Source organism: Hypomesus nipponensis, chromosome 9 (genome assembly GCF_054491055.1).
Source record: "Hypomesus nipponensis isolate SF chromosome 9, ASM5449105v1, whole genome shotgun sequence".
In the NCBI taxonomy this organism is placed as follows: Eukaryota; Metazoa; Chordata; class Actinopteri; order Osmeriformes; family Osmeridae; genus Hypomesus; species Hypomesus nipponensis.
In genome coordinates, this window is record NC_140369.1 from 9,795,324 (window position 1) to 9,809,242 (window position 13,919).

The 13,919-nt window shown below is 38.3% G+C and overlaps 1 protein-coding gene across 1 annotated transcript; it reads right to left on the reverse strand.

Moving 5' to 3' along the window:
* Window positions 1–3,124: 3,124 nt before the first annotated feature.
* LOC146272785 (homeobox protein Hox-C11a-like) lies at window positions 3,125–5,959 on the reverse strand. Its single transcript, XM_084705066.1, has 2 exons — window positions 5,239–5,959; window positions 3,125–4,097 (listed from the first exon to the last, which is right to left on the reverse strand). Exons 1-2 carry the CDS (start codon window positions 5,927–5,929, stop codon window positions 3,865–3,867), a joined length of 924 nt encoding a protein of 307 aa, XP_084561192.1. The 5' UTR covers window positions 5,930–5,959; the 3' UTR covers window positions 3,125–3,864.
* Window positions 5,960–13,919: the final 7,960 nt, after the last annotated feature.

Consider the following 13,919-nt stretch of genomic DNA (forward strand, 5'->3'; position numbering starts at 1 on the left):
TGAAATTGTATATTTCAATGTCTTGCTAGAGTAGAACCCACTACAGTAGCCTAATTTACATAATTATTCGTACTGATAATTAACAAATGTAGTTTCACTTAAACCTTTTGTTATTTCATTAAAACTGGATGTAATGTGCCTCAGACGATTTAAATGACAAAATGTGCCTTGTACGATTTAAATGACAGAATAACAGACGATCATCTACATGTTTTGGTAATATCATCACCATTTGGGACATGTCATTGATTATCGCTCATATATAAATATAAACAATAATATCAATATAAACATTAAGCTTTTTAGATTTTTTCGTTCCACGCTCCATAGGCTAGGCCCTACTTCTATCCTCACGCTATTTGCGGACATAGGCCTACTCCAAATGTCCGCTTATATGCTACCTATGCTATATTTTAAAAGACGTCCCTTATAGGCTACATGCTTGAGTACGGATTGATAGGAAATGAATTCACTGTAACCATATGATGTATTTTCAGTTAGGCTAATAGCCCCTTATCAATCAACGAAGTCAGATACATTTTATTGGACACATTGCAGTGTTAAACCTAATAATAATACTGCCCGGTTGGGTATAAGATATTCAAAGGTATTCAACTTACTGTCTTAAAAACATTAAACACATTATCTACATCAGAGACTGGACTGTGGTTTAAACACTTGTCGTGCAATGTCCATAACACTGGCAATCACAGAAACACCTAGGCCTATACATGCTACAAGACCACCGGGCCTATCTGTTTCACTGTACCAAATCAACTTAATTTATGGTAAAACATGTTAGACTTACAGACGGACATTATAGGCCTCTAAAACGTGCTATCCACATGTTCAATATGTAACAATATGCCTAGCCCACTTGCAAGACTGTACTTGAAAATTGGATCCTTCAGTATTAGTTTAGACCAATACGTAATATGGCATCCACATCAATGGATTATTATTCAGTTTAGACTACTGCCTGACGCGGAAGCGTCTGGAAGCCAAAATATCAACCCTTTCGTAACTACAGACTATTTCAAAGCGCAGAACGATTGTGTGAGCCCCAATATAATCATAAATGTATATTGTAGGCTATCATCTACGAATCCTACCTGATCACATCAGTTTCCTTTGTATGTCTCGATTACATACGCCAATATTGTCCAATTCACACATTTGAATGACGTTGGACACCACCAGACAAAGCACCATCTCCTGCACCAGATACCTTTGGTCCAGACCCAACGCCAAATGCGGAAAAGGAGGGAGCAAGAGGTGCACGATATCTGATGCCGTGAGAGGGGCCCAGAGTTGTGGAACAGCTTGCAGTCCAGGTCCAAAGTCTCCCGGCGGGGAGTGGTAGTGTGAGAGTCTTGATCTCAACTCTGATCCCCACATTAACTTCTCTTCTCAAGATTTCATCACTAATATAGAAGTTAAATGGAAGGAATAATATTACTATGTCAATAGCCGACTTCTTATTTAAATGTCTGAAAAAGGAGTGTAGCGAAATCTATTGACATTTAAGGTGTGTTTCTAAAGTTTCACAACCAATTTTGTTATTTTTGTTATTTGAACGCATACAAGGATCACCTATGATTTAGTGTAAGCCTGTGTAACATGGTATAATAGAAGGCTAAAAGACGTCTTGTTGCAATCCATGCAGTTTTGTCTGAAAATGGTTAAAATTGTCATGTGAAAAACAAAATAAGATAAGATAGAGATAGAAGTAGCATATACATTTACATTTAATTATTTAGCAGACTCTCTTTCCACTCTCCAGAGCGACTTACAGTAAGTACAGGGAAATTCCCCCCAAGGCAAGTAGGGTGAAGTGCCTTGCCCAAGGACACAACGTCATTTGGCACGGCCGGCAATTGAGCATAGTGAATGTATAGTGAAAACATAGTTGTTTAGAAATGATATTTCAGAATTTATGTCCATTTAAAAAACCGCATTGCTACTTGCAGGTTATTGTGCTTAGTCAAGCCTGCAAAATAGTTCTAATCTTTTGAAATCTTGACGACAATCGTTCAGCAAAACGACCACCCTCAACCAATATATAGAAATACTGCATGACTTTTACATGAAAAAGGTAAATGCTGTATTTTCAAAACATACCATAACATCACTAGCTAGGTCCACTCATTTACCAGTTAGTAGGCCAAGCCACATTTCCGGGGGGGCAACACATTTCTAATTAAACTTTATTGCGTAAGGTTAAAGGTGATGGCCTTGACTTCAGAGAAGTTCAAAGACAAAACTTGTTTTCCAGTCTTGCAAATTAAATATTTAACTTTTGCCTCATCGCATGGTGTCCAGACTGTGTGCCCATATACAGCCAAATCAACACATCAACCAAAGACTGGAAAGTAGACCTATGTTGGTTTATAAAATGTGGAACTCCATGTATGCTATGTCAATTTTAGATGGAAGTGTATTCACATCAGAATTGTGTATCTACGTAACCTGTTTAAATTGCGGTAGCCTGTCCGGTTTTGCGTCCATAGACATCTTTAGCAATCTTAAACATTTAGAGCGGAAGGAGTCTCACTTAACTGGGCAGACGGAGCAATAAAGGGGTGTTTAGTGCCTCAGACTTGATGGCAGTGTCTAGACTGGACTCGTTTTGGATGTGTTCAGCTTTTAGCCTAGCTATATCTCTCATGACAAATTCCTTTTGTATAGGCAGCGTTAAAAAAAGCTCTGCGCATTCTCGTTCTATAGCCACTCCTTTTCATCTAGGCTACATTTAGCCACTCGGACGAAAATGTTAAATGTTTTCACTTGAAAAATGTGCACATTTTTCTTGACAAATTGTACCCCAGCGTACTTGTAACAGTCCTGCAAGAATCTTTATTTTATTGATTTGTGGACACAGATTATCTCACCGACCTCTTAAAGGGCATGTAAGATATTACATTATTATTATGTGGTGTATTATTGATAAAAGGCTGTGACGGCAAGGGTCTCCTTTGGCATAACTGTTTGGAGATGTAACCCCACAAATAAGAGTTTGTTGGTATGAATGTAAAACAAGCTGCTCCGTGCATAATGATGAAATTATGGTCTTGAATATAGAACGAAAACTCTCCAAACTCTCTCTTTATTTTAGAATCCATATTCGTTTATTTTCATGTTGCATTCTTTTTAATCGATGCGTATGCTATATTTGACGTAATCTCATAACGTGAACAGCAAGCAAGGAACTTAAAATCCCATTCTAATAAACCATGAGGTCCTAAGATTTTAACTTAGTTTTAGGAGCTTGCTAAAATAGACAAGGGATAAAATGGAAAAGGAAATTAAATGCATCGCTTTTATACAATCAATACAGACTATTCAATCTTAAAATGTCTTCTGAGTAGGATAATACATATGTGTCGCGTATAGGCTATATGACGAGACATATGACGATGACCGCAAGGTCAGTAGGCATAGGCCTATAATTGTGAAATGGCTAGAGAGAGAGAGTTTCAATTGAATTGTATGTTACAGTAAATTATGAAGAAATGAACGAGTAGGCTAAAGAACATCGTCAGCGATAATTCTTGCCAAAATATCGCAACGGGTGTTGCCAGATTTATAGGCTACAAATCGTTGAATGAGTACATTCATGAGCCTACAGACAAGAAATAAACTATGTTACCTCAAATGTCTCAGCATATCATTCACTGGTGTATTTTGTTGGCTCAATTGTTCAAATAAATGATTACCAAAATAACCTTATCCATATTTGATCATCATCCCAGCGTCCAGCGTTTCTGCCTAAAACCCTTTTTCAGAAGTCGATCTTCTTTTGCCTTGTCCTCCAAAGCAATCAATGTATTGTGTGGCAGTTGAGATGATTATTAAGTCCATAACTCACAGTAAAGGATTGCCAGAAAAGTATTGCAGGCGATCTCGGCTTAACTTCTTTTCTTTCATTCGGCGATTCTGGAACCATATCTTGACTTGACGATCAGTTAGGTTCAGCATTCTGGAGAGCTGAAGCCGTTTCTCTTTGTTGATATAAACATTAAAGAAGAACTCTCTTTCCAATTCTCGAATCTGGAACTTCGTGTATGGACATCTCTTCTTTCTTGTACGTGGAGTACCTTAGGGTGATAGCGGAAAAACAAGAGAATTACGATTGAATTGAGATGGAATTATGATCAAATTGTATTTCAAGCAAACTCTAAAGGAACGTAATACTGGGTCAATGTGATCAACGTGTAAGAATTCAAAACAATTAATCAAATGATTGGGATGGTGTTGTCTACAACGTGTTTTTAACACGCAGTACCACCAGCACATTACGTTTTTTTGTCTACACACCTGGTCGTCGTAATATAAATAGCATCTTACTGCACATCTTTTTCACTTATCTCTAGGAGATATTGACTGCTTACAGCCCCATCTAGAAACACATTAACATAAGAATTACGATTATATAATGTAATTTGATGTTACAGTATTCATCTAATGTTATGACTGCAGCTAACCCGTGAAAGATTTGATATTGATTAGGTGACACAAATATGAATCAACAAACACCTTTAAGAGCGCTTGGGCCTGCTTAGCGCAGGGAGATAATAGTTTCTGTAGGGCTATCAGTGTTCGGCAGGCTGCGTGTAGTTACCGCAGGCTTTATACCATACATTTCAGCTATCTAAAGAAGAATAGCCTCATTTTGCTAATTGTTATTTAGACGAAGCCAAAAGCCAAACTCTTTATTTCATATTCATCACATTTATAATACAATCTTTGAATTGCAAATCTCCAAACCAGTGTACTTTGACATGTGTATTTTTGAGCAGAATACTTAAAAAAATACGAAATGCTTTTTATAACAATGATCTGATCGTCCAAATCAGCGTTCACCCAATGTTCACCCATGCAGGATGTAGAGACTACTTAAATCACATACGCCCAAAAGCAGTGTTCTGCCCAATTGCTTTTTACATTTGACAGGCTGACGAAACATCCCTTAAAATAAAGCAAGTTCATGATCAAAGTTAGCATTTGTCACAATAGCGCGCTCTTAAACTTTCACAGACTGGAATAGCTGCGCTTGAGTGTAACATATCGTTTTTTCAAAGTCTTTTCCCATCGTTAAAATTCTTCTTGTTGGAAGAAAGAGCTTTGTAGGTTATAATAAAATCCTTTGAATGCTTATAAAACTCCACATAAAATCTGACCGACAAAACACCGGGCTAGTCCCTTAACCTTTTCCCCATTTACAGCTTCGATACCTACTCGAGTGGTTGGTTTTGCTGGCGTTGTCCTCCTTCGTACCGGATGAGGAAGCACAAGAACCAGAATTTGTGTTTTCTTCCTCATCCTCTGGGTCTTTCTCAAGAACTGCGGCGCTGGGGAGGGCGGCAGGCGCCTGGGACGCCGAATCAAGCTTACTGGAGTCGCCCTTCGGGGCACAGTTCTCTGGTGAGCTATTTTCCGCTCCACAGTGTGTGCTTTCGAAAAAGCGGTCAAAGCCTTGTGGAAGAACATTGTTTTTTCCGACACCCGAGTAGAAACCAGTGGAAGGGTGGTTGGAGCCAGGGTGATGGTGATGGCTGTACACACTCTCGTTTTTCATCAGCATTTCTGTCATGGTGGACGATGGCGGAAGGCAGTCTCTGTGTACCAATTCCTCCCCTGAGTAGCAGGACGCATAGTTCCCTCTGTGGTGCCACTTACTTGAAGGGTCCAAACCGTAGGAAACGTCCCGTACCGGTTGCACTTGTGAGAGGTTTGTTGAGTAAGGATAGGTTATTTGCCGTGACTGGGCCTGTGGCAAAAACGAGGAGACAGCAGAAAATTCGGGGACGTAGTAAGTGCAGCTTGGGAGGTATAGGTTAGACGTGCAGCTCGCTCTGTCCCCGAACTCGGAAGTCCTGTCTTTTCGCGTCTGTGAGCAGAAGTTGCCCAGATTTACAGAGTTAAACATCGTAGTTCCCCTTCTCTTGCACCAAGATAGATGTTTAGGATTCGAACTGCAGAAGGAGAAAATTTAGAAAGGCGAGATGACGCGCTATCCGTCTAAGTCGCCCCAAGACACGTGATCGAAAGTAGATATTGTCATATATCAATTTGGAACACTTACATGCGTAGGAGTGGTTCACTTAGGTAAGATATAGAAGGTTCAAACGATTGGTTTTCAAAACCTGCATCAGTATGTGCACCCATATCAGATATCTTACCCTTTATAGCCAAATCTGAATATCTATAGGTCATAACACGCTGAATTACAGCTACTATGAATTTAAAAAGGTAAGGATGCTTACAAGCCATATTCATGTTTTCTAGGTCTACTTTAGTTTTTCTAAAAACTCAAGTGCAGTAAAACACTTCCCCAGTTAATAACATTGGCATTTCACCTGGATTTTCAATTTAGAAAATTAACGAATGCATAGTTATAGGCTATCATAATTCTAGTTTGAGTGACATATGAAAACGGTTTTATTTATTGATTTCAGGATAATCCAGAAATCTGAGTCCAATCCTCATACGTTGGGATATTTTGTGTGAATGCCAGTCATTATCATTATTTTGTTTCGTCCAGAAGAATGAATAGATAAATAAAAAGAAGAACAAGAACCTAAGTAGCCTAATTTGTCTACTGCCAGTAGCCTCACAATAGTGCAGTGTCTGACGACGTGAAACTCACGTCAGCACAATACGAAAGCATTGGCAAAATCATTGCTTAACTTCATAATCGCTGTGCGTGGGGGTGTGAGGGTATTGGAGTAGGGGGTTGTACAGGGCAAAGTTGAAGAAAAAAAAACAGGAAAGAAAGATAGCCTACGTGTAAGCGCGCATTTGCGGGTGTAGTCATCTTTATGTCCAGTGTACCCATGTTTTGCCTTTACTTTTCAACCTACTGTACTGACTAGACTGGGCGAAATGAATTAATGACTAAATGGAAATGTAATTAGGCTAAAAGTCGTACAAACTCTGAAAAGGTCTTTACAAAAAATAACTAACATTGTACTCGGTGTATATGAATAGTCTAAATGGTCTGAAGTATATATTTTCTCTTTTTAATAAACGGGGTTTGACATGCCATTTGTCATTGTTCCCTGTGCATGGCCTTACCAAATCGCATCCTTGGGACGATGTTTTTATTCTGTATGCTATAGCCTTGATGCCAACGCGTTTTGTTATCTTTATAGCTAAACCCCAGAAAATATCCAATATTATGGACACTTTTTAATTAGATAATTCTGATTGGTCTTTGGTTGAGTAGACCAAATACCCTTCGTCTATTCAATCATTTGTGCATAAACGTGAAGTAGGCTTAAATGTTAAACATGTAGATGTGAACATTTTATGGATTTCAGCGTAGATTACAATAGTTTAAAATGAACTTGAACACAACTTTCGTTTGTGGTAGGCCTATTTATGTTTGTCAGTTAGCCTAGTTCAACAGCCCTTATTTCCCACAGATAAAAAGGTTGTGGCGCAAGATAACCCAAACCCTACCATCAAGTACAAAGAAACCAGACAGCTGCCCAGACACAGCACTTGAATTTGACCACCAAATTTCTGTAAGCAACCACCATAAAACACAGAATAGCTGCAGTAAACCAACTATTCTTCTCATCTTGAACTGAAAGAAACCTTTGTAGGATAGACAATCATTTAGTCTTCTCTTAATCAGTGATAAACAGCGATGCCATTACTTCATGCAATGCTATTCGATACTATTAGACTACTCTGTTAAAAGGCTGTGTTAGAAGCCTATACCATCAGTAAGATGTGGCTTTCTTCACTGCATAGTCAGTTCATACAACCAAGAAAGCTGTTGAACTTCAATAAGGCGTGTTGCAGATATGGCTAATTTATAGACTAATGCTTGTTACTATGTTGCTACAGTATCGTACACCTTGTCACGAAAATATTCGATTGAATGGCGACAAACATAAACTGCACCCGGAGAGCAGTAGAACTAATAAACAAATAGCCTGCCATAAAAATAGTATCCTCTTCCTGGGACTGTCGGCCGCGTATGACCATTAAGTGGCTCTCAATTCCATGCAGCAAATCAAGGCCTCTAAGATAGGCCTACCAACATGGTATCTGCAACAACAACAAAAATTTTTACAATTGTGTCAGTGAAACTATAAGAATGTAGGCCTAAGCAAAGTCTGAGCTTACGCCTGCTCTCGCTGCAAATAAATGCTGTGAATTGTATTTTTCACCAAATTCTTTGTAGTTTGCGGAACAACGCATTTAATTGTTTCTGTGTGACCTGAACATTGGTTAAGGATATTTCTTGATACACAGTGTGTCTGAAAACATCAACAGTTTTACGTCATGAGACTTGAAGGAGAGCTCAGTGTTGTAAATATTTGCCATTCTCTGCTTGAAAACAACACTGTCAGAGAGCGGGCTTTATGACATGTGTCTGTTGAATCGAAGGAGCGCCTCCCTTCTTAAAGTTACAAGAAACTCAGACCTTAATCCATTCATAGGCTACAATCTATTCTTAAAATCAGACCTCTTCTGTTGTTATCCCGGTCACGTTCAATGGCTCTCCATAAAGCCGAACTAAAACAAACTCTATATGTCTAAGCGTAGGCGACGTAGCAATATTATTGTCCCCCCATGGCCTAGATCATTTTAATTGGATGTTCGCCAACCAATTAAATTCGGTTGTATGAGCTGTGAACAGTTTCAAGAGTCAACAAAAATCCATGGTTTCATCGAGTTTGCTGGTAAAGGCACCAAGCCACAGCGACATGATGTAGATGTGGAGCAGTGAGGCACAAATGAATGAAATTAATTGCCAGTAAGGGGTTACATTTGATAAAGCAACACAGGCCTGCGGCAGAGGGTTGGTATGTATAACAATGGTGTACATCAATGTGCATGCTGATCAGGAGTTTGCTGACTGTCAAAAACTCAAAAGCTCAATCAACACAACGGTTTGCACATTTTGTGAGGCTAGAACATAATAGGCTACGCCACTACGAAATGAAGACGCGCACACACCTAAAGCAATTTCTTGACATTCAGTTGAGGACTTTCAATGCCATTTGTACGTCATTGATACTTGATAAGTACATAGGCTATATTAAGCTTCGGGATATGTAGCCTAAGTAGGCTATAAACTTGACATTTTCTATTCATATTCCAGAGTGCGCAATCCGATTTTGAAATTTGTCTTATATAGGTTTTATGTGGGCTATTAAAATGTGAAGCCTACTTTCGGAAGTTTTGGGTTGGACCTTTTAAACAGTACACAATAAGTCTATGGTAGGCCTATCCCTACGTAAAATAACCTATAGTCCTACTGGGATCATCTTAAGCAGCAGGGCTATGGATTTTTCTTGGTCTTTTAAGGTAGCCTATTTCTTATTTTGTTCGAGCAAATCCTGGATAGAACCAAGAACATTGTGCTAAAAATACATTGAATAGGCCTACTGTCTTGTTGTCTGAAAGCACAATGTATTTAAAGAGCCGAGAACGTTTACGTTAACTTGACCGACACATCAACCGATTGTTCCTAGGCTACCACATTTTGGGTTATTTTTGAGGACGTCCATTGAGCAGCATTATGTAGGCCTATGTCTAATATTAGCATAGCTACTTTGCACAAAAAATATTACACACTACAGCTAGTTTACAGATCCAGAGTTGGACATCAGAAACAAAATAAGCTACATATTTTACATTCATTAGGCTTAAAGAAATACGGACAGGACTGCTTCTACTCTACACTTCATCAAATTAGCCGTGTCGTTGTCACTGCGGTATTCGTCAACAATAATATGCAAAGTCAACTTAAATTCTTAGATTTTTACAAATATTTTAATACTTTAAAATAGGGATAACGAACTCAACCGGAAAATCCACAGAAAAGGAGGAATCATAGGCCTACATAGCCTATATCATAGGCTATGGTCAAAAAGTTATTGCTTGATAATGTGGTATAATACTAAATCTTAAAAACATATAGACCCATCTCTGTATTCATAGGCTATAAAACGTGAAGCAATTTCAACTTAGTGGACTTCATCTTAACGCCTGCTTTTTTAGACTGAAATCAATCATTTAATTTGACTTCGTTTAAGCTATGTGGTGATCTACGATTGTAGTTCGAATTGGTATAGGCTCAATATCTGTCCTGTTGCACTCAAATAAAAGGGTAGCAGTGTACAACTAATTTTAACCAATGAAATCATCAAAGATTTTAAACAAAACCCCAAGGTTCAATATATTTCTACAACAGATTTTTGTTTAAGAACGTGACAAAATCTACATCTAAGAATCCAACGTTTCATCAGATGGTTCTTTTATCGTTACTAAGAGGTCTACAGCACCCTTTTCGTTTCTGGATGATCGTTTTTGTGTGACAAAGGATACAATAGTCTGAACTCCATCTGACGATGTATTAATTATGATATAGGCTAAGTCTACTGCTTGATAACAGGCTCTGAACATTGAGTTATAAGAATCCCTTCCATAAAGTAGAATTTGCACTCCTTTACAATGCTGAGTTGGGTGATAACAGACATATTGCCTAGTCGAATATTGTGAAACCGAGGTACGACACAATATTTAACAAGTTCAAATTGTATGGAACATCCCTGCTTTACATTGAGAAACAAATATTTTACAAATATGCAAATGTTAAATCCACAAAAGCTTCCTGAAATGGCCATTGCTGTTTTTGAGATAGCTAAACTGAATGTCAGAATCGGTAGGTAAGCAGTAGGCTCGTTTATCTACCACGTCATAACTGTAAAGCACCATAATAAAATGCTCAAATGTGGGAGACTTTGTTGTTGATTTGGAATTTTGTCTTGGGCACAATGGGCATGTTATCAAATAACTATCTTCCAGGATACAGTGTGAAACAGCTTTGCAGACATAGCACTTGCTCTTTACTCTAGAAGGCTCTCTACGCTACACTGTCTAAGAAAAAAAACACATACTGAAGATATCTGGTAAACTTTGGTTTACCCGAGACATTTGGCATTTTACTATTTAAGACCACACAAAAAAGCTTACACGCTTAAACTTTTTTTCTCAAGTATCTGAAATGTAAAGTAGATTTATGACAGAGGAAATGGAATCTGTGTTTTCTTACCGAATATCCGTCTTTGTTTCCTACAGGATTCGGTAGCCTTTAAGCATTGGGCCCCTAATTGAGTCTCTCTCTTTATGACGTTTAATTTCCTCTCCAACTCTTGTCACTGCTGCCTTCAGATCTAGCTTAGACTGCCGCTTTTGAAGTTGGCATCCCGATCACTTTAGATATATTGCATCTTCTATTCGTATTAAGAAACAATTTATTTTCTCAAATACACAATCTGGAACCTTTCCTCTCCTGCCCCTTTCAATTCAGCTAAGTTTTAAGTCTTTCGTTACTCTCGACAACAACATTAAAGTAAAAAACAACCACTATACGTCTTATATTAGTTTTTTTCTGTCCTCTTGTAACAGTTTCTACCGGTTCCCTGCTCAAAACATTGGCGATTGACACTGGAGTTCCATATAAGGAGCGTACTAACTTGACCTTCAATTTGTATAGGGGTTCCCGCCCACATAGACGACAGGAAACCCGGGGACCATGCGCCACACAGTCCGCGGGGGCAGATGGAAACCCTTCACATCAAAATAGGGGATACCCATAGGCTGGGTGTACTCAAGTGCTTGCAATACAAAACATGTAGCCACTGGAGTATCAGGACATTTGCCAAAATTGTATTTTGCTTCACGCGTAAACGAAGCCTACCTTTTAAAAGCATACCCATGGAAAAGATATGTGTCAGATAAGTGCAGAACATGGTCATGCAAATGTGTAAACGAGTAGAGCAAAGTAGTTCAAATTTCTACGTTTAGTATTCATACTCAGTAACTACATTAGGTTCACATTAAAAAGGACAACAGTCTTGCACACACACACAATTATAAGAAATATACCAATATATATATACCTTCTGAATGTGCCCAATATATTTAAGAGTGGACATACACAATATAACTCACAACAAAACACAATATTTCCATATTGGCTATATAGCCGACAATTTAAACTGCAGTAATATAAGGTCGCTCACATGTGGGCATCGCATACATTAGTGCATATGTCTGTTTAGATGTAGTCCTATACATTTGGAGGACGCAGAGAAACATCTGCAATAGTCTGTTAGAACCGCAAAATAATATCATGCATACCAATGATTATAACACCACCCAGCATCTCTTGGAAAGATATTCTTAACAATATCAATGTGTAGAATGGATATTACTTGTGAAATATGCTTATTGAAATGCAATAACATAATTGGCAGGGTTGGCAGAATTTCAACGTGCTACATTTCCACCGCATGAATGACATTTTATGGTCTTAATTTTCGTAAGAAATATAATACAACGTCATTAATGCCTATCTGTAAATATTGATTTTAAATGTCTTTATACAAATTGCCTGGTTGATGTAAATAATCTTAAAAATCTCAATTCAGTTCATATTCCAAATGGTGGCCCACTTTAGCGATTGCGTAAATGTTTCTTGTAAAGACTTCCTGGGTGTTGTCTTAGATGACCTTACTAAAAGGCACAATTTCAATTATTTACCATTACAAACAGGCCATTTTTAATGAGTCGTGAGGTGTGTTATTAAGTCTTTTGTCTTACCTTAACATAACCCAGCAGCCTTAAACTGAACAGTGTGGCCTATATTCATTTTCATGATAGTCTCCATAAACAAAAAACTTAATTGATCATTTTCTTTAAATTATTCAATTGACAGGTTGTTGAGTTTTGCCAAATCTACACATTGGCCTTTTCAATCCCATCAGTGAACAAAGCCGACATTTGTTAAAAACAAGTGGCGTGGTCACCTTTTGACATAGGCTATATGTGATTATCAAAAGATTTAACCTAGGTTGCAAGAAATTGAAAACTTGACTTCAGGAAGCAGTTTACAGTTTCTCTACGGCCTTGCGTTTAATGTTCAAAGTTATTAGTTTTCTTTGGGGATGTCTAAATATTTATCCATCAGACTTTGTTGCAAAAGGATTAGTGCGTACATGTGTGTCAGTGCAGGGAGTTAGAAAATGTCCGTGTTTATGAGCTTGTTGCACTATTTTGTCTGTAGCTATAGGATGGCATTGCTTTTAAGAATAATTAATCATGCACATCCTAAACCAACTAGAGTAGACTAATCCCCCCGGTCCTCGAAATCATACTTCTTAGCCTACATTTCCAATTAACCTTTTTTTTACTAGTTCTTTCATGGCCAACATTTTCTGTTTCCCCTAAGTGGTTCTGCTTTACCCCTGTCTTTTACTGATGTCCGGCTTTTTGTAATTTTTTGGGATAAAGAGCCTTTTTAGACTGCCTACCACAGCATCGCAACAAATGGGAATACAGTAGACTACATACTACATACCAGAATGTCTGTCGTAGTTTGATGACGCAATGCAACAGTCTGATCATCCTGGTAGAGAGGACACATGTAGGGCCATTTCCTTTCTCTCGATTGTTTTCCAATACAGAGGGGAAGTCTTGGTCCCACATTCAAGGTCTGCGTCAACACCATGCAACACTGACCTTTGAGCCTCACAGACAAGCCATAAAAAAACCTGGAGGCGTCTTAAAGTCACAACTTTGACTTAGTTAGCCTACCCAGTAAGCCACTTACCTAGCCAAACGGAACACAACAAATTGTATTCCCAGTAGGCTGCTTCATTCTACAGATTGTGTAAAACAATTCAAATGCAACCAAAAGTATATGCCTTTCTGTTTATAGTCTTATTTTCAAAACTCTAAACCGCTTTAGAATTGAAATCGAGCATTTTCCTCTTAATTGCTGTTTCTGTAGCAGTCTAGGCTTAATGCTTGTGCCCCCACAGTATACTGCTAAGGCCTATGCATTTGCATTTGACCTTGACTGAAGCCGTATTTGGTCAGATGGATCAATG